The following is a 15,039-nucleotide window of genomic DNA, read 5'->3' as shown; positions in this document are numbered from 1 at the left end:
AATTTTTAAATGATGAAAAATATGACTTATGGAGTGCTTACTGTGTGGCAGACATTGTGTTAAATATATAACCCACTGAATTTTCACAGCAACTCTATGAGGTATGTGCCATTATTATCATCATCCAATTTTACAGATGGGGAAACTGAGGCAGAGAGTAAAGTCACTTGCCTAAAGTTACACAGCATATAAATAGCAAAGCCAGGACTCAAACCCCAGAGGTCTAACTCCAGACCTTGTACTGTTAACCTGTTTACTATATTTTCTTAAAAGATGTTTATAGGTTCTCAAAAGAGAATGCATCTGAGGGCTCAGTCCAGCTTGCTAGTCACCATTTTCTCACCTCTTGTTAGCAGCAACTGTAACCACCATGTGTCAAAGCACTATCTGACAGGTGACAGACTCATCATCTCCTTCATTGTGCACTGATCCTCACAGGCAGGTATTACCATCCTCACATGGCAGTTCCAGAAATGCTCCTATCTGCTGGGCTGTGTGTGGTGTCAGGCTATCGTCTTCCTTACCTTGTCTCCCGTAACATCCCTGGTGCCTTTTAGAAGGTAAAATTTAAAAAAATATCTTTCATATCTCAGTTTAATTTCGTGCTGCTCCTTCCTTATCAGCCAGGCTCACCCGTCCTCCCTGCCACTCTCTTCCCTCAGGCATCAGGCTCATCTCTTCTTCCTGTACTGCCTTCTGCTTTGGACTGTCTTGTCCCATTTGGCCCCATCAGGGTCCCCAACTGTACCTTGTTAGCTTTACTGGCTTATTGTATGCATTTGGAAAAGCTAGAAACATCTTGCTTACTTAAAAGGAAGAGAAAAGAGACATAGTTTTAGGAACAGCTGGGACACACCAATGTTCTCCACTGAGTACACAGCATAAAGGACTGGGGTTCGTTAGAAGAACTTCCTGGCAATAATGAAGGCACCGTGGTACAATGGAAAGAGCAGGTGTTTACATACTGGTTTGATTGTGTGACTGTGGACAGGTTGCTCCATTTCTCAGAATCTCAGTTTGCTCATCTGTAAAATGGGTTCAGGGACATGTACAGGTCACAGGGATGTGGTGAAGATTAAGTGCAATAATCTAAGCATTTAGCATAGAAAAAGATCCCGTGCAGAGAAGGCACTAACAAGTGTTTTCCTCAGTCCAGGCACTGTACTTAGCCATTTTTATATGGATGATCTTATTTAATATACATTATCTGTGTGGGTAGTTGGTAGTGCTGTTACCCCCATTTTACAAGTGGGGTAATTTGTGGTACAGAAATGTTAAGAATTCTTAAGTGGCAGAGCTGTGCCCATACTTCATATTAGGACCCCCAGGTCCCACTCCAAAGCAGTTAAGTTAGACTGAGGTGATTCCTAGAGGCAGGGGATTGGACCACATGGCTTTTCTCAAGCTCTTCCTTTTAGTCTAGATACTGAAGGAGGTAAGAAACATCTGTGCTTTCTCCTAGTCACTAGCTCCCTTGTTGCCAAACAGCCACTCCTCATCCACCCCTCAGTTTCCAATCACTGTGAGAATTTGGAAATGGGGGTGAGTTCACTGCCAGGAAAAGTGATTCAATTAAAATCTCAGTTTTCAACAATATGACCAAGCTCTGTGGTCTGTTACTTCACACTCAGCATAGCTGTGCATCCTGGTCAGTAGCAGGGTAATGAGGGTTTGCTAATTGCCGGTAGCTGGGGGTGGGGAGGGGAATACTGTAGTGAGCTCAGGCGCTGAGCTAAGTGCTTTTCTTGTGTGCTCCCAGTCCCTTCTCTGACTCCCATGCCACGCAGTCCCCCTCCTTACAACCAGATCAGCTTCATGATGACCACAACTGCAGTGTCACAGCAGCAATCAGTCAGTGTGTGGTGTGTCAGGCACTGAGCTGAGCGCTTAACCTGCACCATCATCTCCATCAACGTCTTTCCTTCTTGCCATCATTCCGGGAGGTGGCTGCTGTCCTAATGCCTGTTTTACAGATGTGGAAACGGAGGCACAGAAACACAGAAGGTCCACATGTTAACAACCAGCTCTGCTTCATTCTACAGTCTGCATTCTTAGTCACTAGGACATACTTGCCTGCCCTTATGGTTCTAAGAGAATGACTTAAGGATTTCACCTTCTGAACCACCTTGCAAGCAATTAACAAAACACTTATCAACCTATCATCTTCCTGCAGGCCTGCCCTCTTCAATCATCCTTTTCCAGAATGCTTGGTCCTTCTGCATCCACCACAAGCTCCACTTGTGAGCTCCTTGAATCCTCTAGGCACCTCTTTAGCACTTGACACACAGTAGGTGGTCACAGCTTTTAGTGGAGCATAAGAACCTATCAGTGCCTTCCAAGTTCTCATCCTAATCCCTCTCTCTTTGTCTCCTAACCCTGGGCTCAGCCATGATGAGCCTGTGCCTAGGACTGCTTGGCACACAATAGGTGCCAATGCTATGGGTCAGGAAGGCCATGTCTGGCATAGGAGTTATGCTGTAAAGATGTGAGGTATCTTGTTTTCCACCTTGAGGTGTTTGAAGGTCTGAGCTTTCCCCTGTTCTACTCATCTTCATGTCCCTGCTCTGGGCCCTTGGAGCCTCCCCGTCTTTATGTCTCTGTCCCTTAAAGTGTTTTCAGAAGGAAAGCCTGAGACAGTAGCTTCTTTAGTCAGCAGAGGAGATGGAGGGTTGAAGGCGGAGGGGTCAGACATTCTGATGTGAGAGCCGAAGGGAAAAGGGGCAGCTATCACTTCTCTGGTTCAGCAAGTGTCACCAATAACCAACCTCCTCAAAAACTCACTCCCTAAAAGAGAGCTCTGGGAGAGGCTCGGGGGGGCTGATGGGGAGGTGGGGACTGGACAAATCAATTCCTGCTCAAGGTAATTATAGGACACGTGCTGCTGCCCCAGCAGGGTGAATCAGAGGCTGAGTGTCTCTCCCAGGGCAGCCAGAACGATTAGTTAGTAATAAAAACCTCATCACTCGCTGGGAGAGAGGCTTGGTGATTGTAAACTTATGCTTTCTCATTCCTTCCAAAATTTGGGAGGGGTAATTTATATAAACAACCTTATCAGGGGCCCTGACCACCAAGTTGAATGTTTTGAAAAGGAAATGTCAACAAGGCTTTCAGAAATCCAGCTCCCAAGTTCCCAGGATGCGGAATGGCAGGGTAGATGATGTTGTGATTCTAGGCTGTATGCTGGATTTTTTTTCTTTCTGTTTCCTTTTGTCCCTCTCTTGTCTGCTTGCAAGTGATCTTTAGGAATCTTTCTGCCACACAGACCGTCTCAGAGACTATCTGGAAGAAGGGGTTATCTCAAGCTGGAGCCCCAGGAACCCCAGGTACCCCCTCCCCCTCTCTCACAAACAGCAAGCACCCCCAGCCCCCAGCAGCCCAGCTCTCTTCAGGAATTCAGCAGAAGTCTCAGTCACTCTTTGGAGAGGACGTTAAGATGTGGGACCAGCCAGACATCCGCAGCGGTCATCAGCTGCCCGGAATGGATGGACAGGGAAGCAAAGCCAGGGGGCAAGGCATGTCCTCAAGGAGACTGTGACCCCCTGAAGTGGTGGCTTCTGAAGCCTGTGGGTGTCTCTGGACCCTTACCCTGGCCAAGGCATGGTCCCAGACCCACCCAGACTCTTCCTAGCCTCCCTGGAGACCCCTTCCTCGCTTAGGGGTCACAGGGGCTCATCCTTTGCTCCATCCCAGCAGCCCCAGAGAAAGAGTGCTGGACATCAGAACCTCTGGCTTCACCTCCAATCAGGGGTGACACGCGCGGTGGGGGAGGGGGCAGAGGTTTTCTCAGGCTGGAGTGGATGTGGGGGGGGGCCACAAGAGAAGTGAAACCCCAGAAAGCTGTGGGGAAGTGCGGTCAAGTCACACAGCCCCCACTGGACACCTTCAGGGACGCGGATCGCTTCATATGCTCATGCAAATACTAGAATCCACGCGCACACTCACACCAACACATACACCATGCCCATCACCTGCCACACACGCTCGAGACGCGCACGCGCGCGCGCGCGCGCGCACACACACACACACACACACACACACACACACGAGTCCCTGACAGGCACAGCAACTTCCTTTCTCCCCAGTCTGGAAATGTCCGCTGTTGCCCTTAGGCTTAAACTTTTTCAGAAGGGGCGCCAGGGATCACGCGCCGAGGATGTCTAGGCCTGGGGGTTCTAGACAGGGTGAATCCGCATTCGGGGGTCCCGGCTTCCTCCCTCTCCCCCACGCTCCTCACCTGGTAAACCGAGGCACAGCAAGAGGCTGTAATAAACCACGGGCACGAAGCCCAAGCCGCAGGTCGAGCCGGGGGACCAGGACAACGAGCTGTTGGCTACGAGGTGGGCGTGCGTGTGCTCCATGAGCTCGCCCCTCGCTCCTCTCGTCTCCGTGCCTGGCCTGCCAGCCCCGCTCTGGACGCTGGTTCGGTGGTGGCGGCAGTGGCGGAGGCAGCAGCCGGAGCAGCAGCGCCTTTCTTTCTGCAGGACTTGCTTCTACCTTTGGCCGTGGTCCCCTTTGCTCCCTCTACACCTGCCCTCCTGGAGTCCTGGCACGGCCGTCGCGTAGGGCACAGGGCGCTGGGCACAGGGACTTGGGAGGGGCTCCCAGAGCCGGTTCGTGCGCCTCCCACCTCGGACCCGCTCCGCTCCCGCCTCGGAGACGGGGAGCTGGGGCGCTGCTCTCCGCAGCCAATCAGCAGCTGCCTGGACGCGGATGGTGGGGCGAGGGGGATGCATGGGAGGAGGGGGTCCCAGCTGCCTCTCACAGCTCCAGTTTGAGAAGAGTGAGACCTGGAAACCCCAGAGGAAGACCGGGGTGGGAACAAGCTATCCCTCTGCGGGAGGGGCGTGGTGTGGGTGGGACCTGCTTCCCCGCAGCGGCTCTGGCTCCGTACTCCTTCAGCGTGTCCTCAGTTTGCCTTGCTCGATTCTCCTCCCAGTCACTTTTCTTCCCCGTTGCCAGTGCTCTGAGTCCATCTCCATGTAGAGGATCCTTCAGCCAGGGCATCGGAGGGTGGGGTTGGGGGGTGGGGAGGAGGCTGTCGGAGCGAGGATGCTCAAGGTTTGTCGGTTCTCTTGGGCCAAAGGAACAGCGCTTGAAAGGAAGTGTGCGTGCATCTCAATGCGTGTGTTGATTCTGGGGAAGGCCAGAGGTGGACTGTCCCTGAGCTGGAGTGCCTTTGAAGAGGATGCAGGCTGGCTGAGAGAAGTGTGCCGCAAAGACCTTCTGTCGGGAGTAAAGATGTTGCAACCACTCACACACAGACTCACCCACGCTCACACAAAGACACACAATACCCGGTTATGCGGGCGCGCACACACATACACACACACTCACAGGCACGCGGAGGCCTCTCATCCCTCAGCAAGACACGTGAAAACACAGGAGCACCCTAATCAACATGCACAAAGACCCCACTCACGTGACAACTCAAACACATACAAATTCACGTGGGTGTCATTTGAGGGTGGTCTAGTTTGAAAGTTGAGTGAAGCATAGGAGAGGTAAACAGGTGGGACCTAGGCAATCTTGGAAATTTTTGGTGCATAGACACCCTCCTTTTTCTTGAGTGTAGGAGGGTGGACAGTTCCTAGTGTAGCTCTTCTAGAGGCCACAACAGATTTGGGCAGGGGGAGAAATCAGGGCTCAAGACAGCTTGTGTGAGAATTAGGTTCTGCAGGAATAGGAGGAGAAGCATTTCCAGAGGGATCAATGCAAGAGCATGTGATGAGCTCAGAGAAGCCTTAGACCTCTCTCTTGGCTTCCCAGCCCCTCCCCACTCACATCTATCTATTCCTGGGGAGAAGGAACTGACAGGGATCTCCCCAGCCTCTTTCAGTCTCCCAAGGTGGAGGAGACCCCTGCTCCTCATGCCCAGCAAGGGGCATGTGTCCAATCTCCATCATTGTTAGGGGCTTTCCAAGGCAGGCGTTGGGGGTGGGGCTGGTGGTAAACCACAATGCATTCAGGGCCAGGCATTCTGCATAAGGGAGGCATTCTGGCTGGGTTTGTGGTGAATAGGGGGGCTTATGCCCCCTGAAGGGACAGATTATTACAAAGAGTCATGTGGGCCCAGTGAGCACAGGTCTGATATCTCAAGCCAAGTTGGATATTGAAATTTTGTTGTGAACTCTTTCATTTAAATGTGACTACCCCAAACAAAGACAAAATGAAAACCCCACTGTGTTGATAAAGAAAGTAGTACCATTGCAGAAATTGAATACCTAATGGTTCAAAACCCTATAGATTAGATTTGTCTATAGGCAACAAAACTGAGATGAGAAGCTGGGGCTGGGAGGGGGAGTGTGTATGGTTTGGCTAAGTGCTCCAGTCTATTCAGGTATCTCTCAACATTATGAGTCAGGGATAATGCCTCAGGGCTTTGCACAGTCTGTTCCTTCTGCCTGCAATGCTCTTTCTCCAGAAAGCTGTATTAACCAGCTTCTTCACTTTCTTCAAGTCTTTCCCAATCAGTCCTATTTAAAATTGAAATCTCCACTCCTACCCTCCCAAATGCTCACTTCCTCTGCCCCTCCCCTGCTTAATTTTTCTCCATCGTGCTTAGTACCATGGTCATACCATATACAGTTTATTGAATTAGTTTGTTTCTTATCTGTTTCCCCTCTTAGAGAATCAGGGACTTTTGTCTGTTTTGTTCACAGTTCCATCACCAGCTTCTACATGGTGCCTGCATGTTGCAGATTCTCATTAAACATTGAGAGAATGAAAGGCCCCAGCACCTGCTGACTTAGGGCAGGCAGGGCATGGGGAGATGAGTTTATCTTTGCTTTGCTTGTCTTTGCAGGCCAGAGTGTCAGAACATGGGATACTGTTAGGGTTGTGGGGCTCAGTCTCAGATTTAGCATGTAATTATCAAGTCTGATTAACCACTATAAAAATAATTTGTGTGATTTGGTTCTGGAGATCTTGTTAGAAACTATAAAACTAGAAACTTGGCTAGGCAAAGGAGCAGGGCTGCATGGAGAATCTTGATGGACCTTATTTTTACTGAGCCTCTATTTCCCCATCTGTAAAATGGGATGAAGGAAACCAGGTGCATCTTATTCCAGGGATGCTGAGCAGGAAGAGAGGGAGTAGAGAGGTAGAAACCGTGCAGACTCTGATCTGGAGAATGGAGAATGGGATGGGGTTCACTGCTGGTTCCATTGAGAACTCTGGCAGCCTGTCAAGGTCAAAGTTTCCTAGGAAATGGGTGGGTTAGATGAGAAGAAATTTAAGGTCCTGGGTCAGGCTTTTAGTACCAGGGAAGGGACAGGATGAGTCAACAACGAAGTTTGTTGAATTTTGCTCAGGGGCTGAGCCACTTGACTGGCTCTGTAAGATAATGGCGTTCTTGAACATCAACTGTGGTTGGCTAAATTCACTCACTTATTCATTCTCTCAACAGACATTTACTGAGCATTTAATGTGTATTGATCAGGACTGGCTGCATCATTGCAGGGCCTGATACGAAAATAAAAATACAGGGCTCCTTGTTCAAAAATTAAGAATTTGGGGGGCAGCAACAGCAGAACATTAAACCAAGTGGAGAGCCCTTTTAAGTATGGGGCTCTGTGTGGCTGCACAGGACACATTACCCATGAAGCCAGTCCTGCGTAAGGTACAGAGGTAGGAAATAAAAGATATGGGAGTTTATGATGAGACAGCTGTGTCTTAACTCATTACATGCACACAATAACACTATTAGCTCAATATTACAGGTGAGGAAACCAAGGTATAGAGAAGTTTGGTAAGTTGCTCAAGGCCACCTGGCTGGGATTAGGTCCAAGGCTGTCTGGCTCCAGAGCTGGTGTTGGAACCACTTCTGCTTAGTGGAAGGACAGATATACAACAGGAAACTCACACTGTAATTCAGGCACTATGACTTGAGGGCAGGGACTTCATTTGCCATATCCGCTGTATCCTCAGTGCCAAGAACATACCTAGTGCCAGGTGGGTGTTCAGAAATAAATCTTAAAATTTTTAATGTATATTTATTTATTTTGGGAAAGAGAGACAGCATGAGTGGGGTAGGGGCAGAGAGAGAGGAGAGAGAGAGAATGCCAAGCAGTGTCCATGCTGCCAGCACAGAGCCTGATGTAGGGCTTAAACTCACGAAACTGCAAAATCATGACCTGAGCTGAGATCAAGAGTCAGATACCTTAAATAAATAAATAAGTAATAGAAATATATGAATAATGTTAGGGGAAGGTATTGAAAATTCAAATGCCTACAAGCCTGGACAGGAAATAAACATACGTGAGACAGAACTATTTATTGTACATTTTCTACTTCCATAAAGAAAAATGCAGTCTCCCATTTTCCTGGAAACACTTGGCCCTCTGGGTCTAGCCTCCATTTCTCTACCCTTTAATAGAGGCAGTAGTCTAAAGGAATAATTCTTTTTTTCTAGGGAAACAGTAGCACAAACAACATAAATTGTAACTAACACAACTTGGAGTTGGGAATGCAACAGGGAGTGGTGGGGACTGTAAGAAAATGGAAGTGTGCACTAGCCACTGTACTGAATTCTGGGTATGAAGTTATTTTAAGAAGTTGACGTGGTCTCTGATTTCCTGGGTCTTAAGTACAAGACACAGGCATGAATCAATCCATCAAATACACACACATACACACATTTCTAAACTTGGATAAGTGCTATAAAGAAAAAGTCAAACAAATGAGAGAACATGTACCAGTGAGATCTGATGTGGTCTGGCAATCAGGGAAGGCTTCTCTTAGGAAGTGATATTTGAATCTGAGATAAGAAGTAAAAGACGAGTAAGTGTTAATTAGGTAAAGGGATGTGGGGCTGGGGGTGAGAGGAGCATTTCAAGGAGATTTCAAATTCAAAGGCTCTAGGATGGGATAGAGAAGGACTCTTTGAAGAACTGGAAGACCAGGGAAGCTGGGGTGCAGTGAGTGGGGTGGATACGTGGAGCTTGATGTGGTTGGAGAATGGGAAGGGTCTTGTAGGCTGTGTTGAGGAGTTCTTTCTTTATCCATGGTTTTAAGCAGGGGAGTACCATGATTAGATTTTCATTTTAAAATATTTGCTTTGTCAGAGAGGTGGACAATTGATGGAAGCAAGGCAAAAATGGAGGTGGGAAGACAAGTTATGAGGCTGCCAAGTTGGACATGTGAGAAATGATGGTGGCTTAGACTAGGGCGGTATTGATGATGGGGTGGACTGCATCCCAGAAGGTAGGCGAGTGAGTGCATGAAGAGAGGAGAGAGAAAGAAGGGGAGGGAGAGAGAGAGAGGGATACAGAGAGAGAAACGCAGAGAGAGACACACAGTGAGAGACAGGAAAAGAAAAAGAGGGGTGCCAGGGTGGCTCATTTGGTTGGGCATCCAACTTTGGCTCAGGTCATGATCTTACAGTTCATGAGTTCGAGCCCTGCGTTGGGCTCTGTGCTGACAGCTTGGAGCCTGGAGCCTGCTTTGGATTGTGTGTTTGTCTCTCTCTGCCCCTCCCCTGCTCCGTCTCTGTCTCTCTCAAAAATAAGTAAACATTAAAAAAATTTAAAAAAAAGAAAAGAAAAAGAGAGACAGAGATGTGGAGAGAGACACAGAGAAGACAGATGAATAGACAGATTGATAGAGGGACACACGCACAGATTATGACTGAGATTGTTTTGGTTCAGAAGGTTGGTGAAAAGGGCTTGGAGCTCCCTAGGACCACTCTGCTGACCCGCTCTGTTCTCTACCTCCCATAAGAGTGCAACTTGTGCTCTGTTTTCTCCTGACTTTACAAGCCTCCTCTTTTTTTTTTTTTTTAATTTTTATGTTAATGTTTATTTATTTATTTTTGAGAGAGAGAGAGAGAGAGAAAGAGAGAGAATGAACAAGTCGGGGAGGAGCAGAGAGAGAAGGAGACACAGAATCTGAAACAGGGTCCAGGCTCCAGGCTCTGAGCTGTCAGCACAGAGCCCTATGTAGGTCTCAAACCCATGAAGTGTGAGATCGTGACCTGAGGTGAAGTTGGATGCTCAACTGAATGAGTCACCCAGGGGCCCCTACAAGGCTTGTTTTAAGGGTCACCTTGTCCTCCAAGCTTTTCCAAGTCCCCCAGCACCTCCCTGACACTGAGATCTATCTTCTATACCACTTACCACATTGTGTTCCCACTAGAGGGTTACTTGTTACCTGTGCTTTCTGGATTCACATCACCTACTGGGCAGGGTAAGTTTCCCTCCTCTTTGAATTTTCAGTGCATGACCTAACTGTAGCGTAACTTAACAGTCAAGAACTTGAACCCAGACTTGGGTGTGAAACCCATAGTAACTATTCGCCAGGATTATTTTTATTGAAATGAATAGAAAAAGAGCTCAAGCTATTTTTTCTTTTTTAAAAGCTTATTTGTTTATTTTTAGAGAGAGAGAGTGAGAGAGAGAGAGAGAGAGAGAGAGAGAGAGAGAACGAGCAGGGGAGCGGCAGAAAGAGAAGGGGACAGAGGATCCAAAGCAGGCTCTTTTCTGACCGCAGAGAGTCCAGTGCAGGGCACGAACTCATGAACTGTGAGATCAAGATCTGAGCCACAAAGTCAGATGTTTAATTGACCTGAACTATTTAGTTTTTTAAAAGGAATGTATTAACTCTTATAACTGAAAAATACGGTTTTCTGGACTTTAGGCCTGGCTGGATCCAGGAGCATAAATTACCTGTACCTTTCTACCTATGGGCTCTGCTTTGCTTTGGATTAGCTGCATTTTTAAGCAGCTTCTTACAACATCTTAAAAAAGGTGGACACCAGCACACCAGCATCCCTAGATTTATCCTATTGGATTAGTAACCTGAACTGAAAGAGAATTTCAGTGAGGGTCTTCGGGAAGGCTCTCAATGGACCAATGGGATCCATGTGCCCATCTCAACTCAACTCACCATTTGAATTGGATTTCTGTAGCCAATCAGCACTGCATTGATTGGCCAGGTAGGGCTCATGGGCCTGGTGATAGAGCCAAGAGAAGCAATCCGTTCTTCCCAACACACATGGATTATGAGAGGAGGTGGATCATTTATTCAAAAGAAGCTTGGGATTCTGTAACAGGAGGAATGAGAATAGATTCTGGGCAGGGAAAACCAACACATGTCTGCAAGCCAAGTTCAGCCCTTGGGATGCCAGTTTGCCGATCCTCTGTTAGAGATAAGTCATAGGTTTTATTTAATTTTCAATCATCTATTTAATTAAAAAATAGACTTTATTTATAAAAAGAAAAAATAGACTTTTTAAAGAGCATTTTTAGATTAATGGCAAAATCAAGCAGGAAGTATAGAGATTTCCCATAAAACCTCTGGCTACACACATACACAGGCCCCCTCATTATCCATGTCCCCCAGCAGACTGGTACACTTGTCACAATGGATGTACACATCATTATCACCCAGAGCCCATAATTTACAATAGGGTTTACTCTTGGTATTGTACATTCTGTGGGTTTGGACAAATGTATAAGAACAAGGGTCCTCTATTACAGTGTCATAAAGAGTATTTTCACTGCCCTAAAAATCCTCTGTGCCTCATTCATTCATCCTTCCCTCTCCCTAATCCCTGTGTTTTATTTTTTATATCAGAAATATCTTCTGCATGTGCCCTAAGCAAATACTGCATGCTGAAGCTCTGAGGTAACATGTACCATTGCATGCCACTAACTGTGAAGTGTATCAAAAAGTCAGATGGATTGATGAGTAGATAAAAGAATGGATAAATATGTGTTAACCCAGGGAAATATTAATAGTAGAATCTAGGTCATGGGTATATGAGTTTTCACTATAAACTTCTTTCAGTTTTTATGTATCCTTGAAAATTTTCATAGTAAAATATAGGAAAAAATATCTTGTGTACTTTGTCTTGGGCATGTAGGTTATTACAAGCTATTGTCAAAACCAGCACCTTCTGGTGGTATTGCAGTTCTTGACAAATTCAGCCTTGGGAGTTGTTGCAGAAGACCATTCCTTCCTTGCTATTAGGCTGTCAAAATAGTACCTGACATTTCCCCTGATGTTCCTGGTTCTCCACTGACCTTGGCCAGCTTTACTAGAGCTTTTACTGGTTTGTCTTTGTCTGCAGGCTCTTGTTTGCTTTCCAATAAGAACTGTAGCATTGCGTTTCTCTGCTGTGTTTGTTTTACTCCACACGCATGGCTTGTGGTTGAGGGCGTCTTGGTGAGCTGCTGAGAATCCATCCATTCCAGTGCTCTCTGTAACAACCATTCACTACAGTTCTCTGAGGGGCATGCCAATTCTGATAGAATTTGGATAAAGTCTTTTGTTGCTTGTCACTGACCTGTTGAGGTGGTCAGTGATTGCCACAGAGCAGGAAGAGAATTATTTCCACAGTTGCATGCCTCTTTCTCAACCCTGCAGCCTGGTGGGGGAAGAAAGGGTCCAAATTGCACGTGGGCAAATTTCATCAGGAGGTGAGGAATGACAGAGGATGAGGTGAAGGAAACAGGGCCTCTGCCTGAGAGGAAGAGGGAAGCAAGGGTTGGGGCGTGTATCTGTGTCTTATGTGTACGCACCTGTGTGGCAGATTGAAGGAGGGGTAATTGACCAGGAGGTTGAAGCATGAGGAAAACAGTCTTTTCTCTTTGGTTCAGAGACCCAGGAGACTCGTAAGTATCCTTTAAGCCTTTGCTCCTATCACCTTACCGGACAGGAGTGAGTTGGGGAAGAGAAAAGAGAAGGAGAGGGACAGAAAGGTGGGGACAGAAAGGAGAGGTGGGGGTAGGGGTGGAAGAGGAAAGAGAGAGGATATGGAGGAAAGAAATAAAACCACTCCAACCAAACTACCTGTCTCCTATCAGGCAAGGGAACATGTAATGTTGAAAAGTAAAAAAAAAAAAAAAGTCATACTGGTGGGTGACATACTGTGATTATTTAAGCATTTAAGTAATCTCTGGGTGGTCATTATTTCATATTCAGGAGCTGTGCAGAATCTTATTCCCCTTCCCCGCAGTTTTGATTTCCTTTTGGAGAGTGATCCTCTCTACCTGGTGTGGTCTCAGCGAATTCTGGTGTCTGCTACTCATTTACAGAAACAGAAGGGGCCAGATCCTCTGGCTCAGGACTGTCATGGGTGGGAAGGCAGGTGTTCTAAACTTGGCCAGTAGATTCTGTCTTCTGGGGTCAGAATCTTGAATGAGTGAAACAAGGGCAGGAGAAGAGTTTGGATTTCATTTGTCCTATGAGGACTGTCTGGCAGGATTCTACTGCTCTGGAGCCATTGTTGTGGTTCTTGTTTCCTGCCCATTCTCAAATCTGTGGCTCCCAGTTTCCCTGTGAGCCCTTGAGTACCTCGTAACTCCCAAGTTCATAGCAGCATTATTCATAATCATTAAGATGTGGCCACAGCCTGAATGTCCAATCAGGGGTGAATGGACAAAGAAAATGTATATACATACAATGGAATATTATTCAGCCTTAGAAAAGAAGGAAATTCTGCCTAATGTGACAACATGGATAAGCCTTGAGGATAATATGCTGAGTGATATAAGCCAATTACAGAAAGACAAATACTACACGATTCTACTTACATGAAGTATCTAAAATAGCCCACTCATGGAAGCAGAGAGTAGAATGGTGATTGCCAGGGGCTGGAGGAGGGGGAATGTAGAGTTGCTACTCAAGGGGCATAAAGTTTTAGTTATGCAAGATGAATAAGTTCTCAAAATCTTACCGTTAACATCATGCCTATAGTTAACAATATTGCATTACACACTTAAAATCTTGTTAAAAGGGTAGATCTTATGTTAAATGTTCTTATTACAATTTTTAAAAATCCAAAAAACATAAAGATAGTCTAGGTAAGGCTTTGTAGAGAACAAAAACAAAAACAAAAATGAAAACAGAAAAAAACCCTCCCATTTGTTTAAGTTAGAGAAGGATTTTGTTCCTAGCAACTCAAGGGCATGCGTCGATCAACCAGTGATCTTTGTTGTCATTACAGTAACACTTCAAAACTGATGGAAATTTACTTTTAACAAATATAGCTGTGTACACCATTTTATTTTAATCCTCATCATTATCTGTGTGAAGTGGTCAGAGCTTAATTAGCTCATTTTACACATGGGAAATCCATGGCCTGGAGACAGCAAGCACAGTGCCCACATGATTACCTAGTGTTTGAGGATTGTGATACCCACAGAGATGATTCTGTCCAATTCCTATATTTTACAGATGAGAGAATTGAGGTCCAGGGAAGTTAAGTGAGGCGCCCATGGTCACACACTGCATTGATATCACAGCTGGAACACAAAGGCAGTTTTGACAACACTTAGTATCATGCCACTCCCAGCATAATTGACAACTGGCTCCAGAAGAGGCATGAACAGTAACTTGTTGTTGAAATCCTGTCTGTGGATTATATGAGTTTCTTCTGATTTGTATACATTCAGAGGCCAAGAATTCTCATATACTATATAACACCTAGAATAGATGGTCAAGTTGTCAAACGAGTAGATGAGAGAAGTTTTGAATATTCTTTCTAGCCAGGTTATCACAAGAACATTCCCCCCATCCTGGAGCCTTTTTTTTTTTTTTCAGCCACTGCACTCCAACTGCTGAAAAGTTCAATTTTCTTTAAGAGCCTCAGAAATAGTCCTAACAGGGAAGCATGGAGTATTAAGAGCAGTGAGAGTGAAGGTACTTACCAGAATCTTCCCTGCAGGGATAAAACATTGAAATGTACAGAAAGCATGACTCATCAATGTACAGATAAGGCGGATTCTGCCAAGCAGCAACAAAGACAGAAGCAGAGCAGCTAGAAAGGCCAGCAGATAGGCAATCTAGTGGCTGGGCCACACTAGGTAGGGGCAGAGGAGTGAACTGTCCTGATCAGGAAAGTTTCAGAATGTCCTGAATACCTGAGCACCAGATGCTGTCTTCCCTGGAACAGCACTGTCATCCCGGGGACTCCACATTACTGACCTAAGAGACCAATTAACAGTGCAGCATTGGGTTCTAGTACCACTCTGCCTCTCTATAGCTGATGCTGTGAGAAGAGAAGCTGCTGGAGATTTGGAGAGAGAATTTAGTGCTTGC

General features: G+C 46.3%; 1 protein-coding gene and 1 long non-coding RNA gene across 3 annotated transcripts in view; one reads left to right on the top strand and one right to left on the bottom strand.

The window, feature by feature from the left end:
• Positions 1 to 4,647, bottom strand: part of GPR139 (G protein-coupled receptor 139) — a 41,634-nt gene extending 36,987 nt beyond the window's left edge. The window contains exon 1 of the mRNA XM_003998794.4: positions 4,235 to 4,647. Coding sequence (XP_003998843.1) covers positions 4,235 to 4,358 — 124 coding nt within the window. The 5' untranslated portion in view covers positions 4,359 to 4,647. The remainder of the gene's footprint in view (positions 1 to 4,234) is intronic.
• LOC123382521 overlaps positions 1 to 15,039 on the top strand; it is a 218,455-nt gene that overhangs the window by 145,745 nt on the left and 57,671 nt on the right. The gene's annotated exons all lie outside the window — the stretch shown is intronic.

The sequence above is a fragment of the Felis catus genome, chromosome E3, assembly GCF_018350175.1.
Source record: "Felis catus isolate Fca126 chromosome E3, F.catus_Fca126_mat1.0, whole genome shotgun sequence".
NCBI classification, from domain to species: Eukaryota; Metazoa; Chordata; class Mammalia; order Carnivora; family Felidae; genus Felis; species Felis catus.
This window is presented reverse-complemented; position numbering and strand designations above follow the sequence as displayed.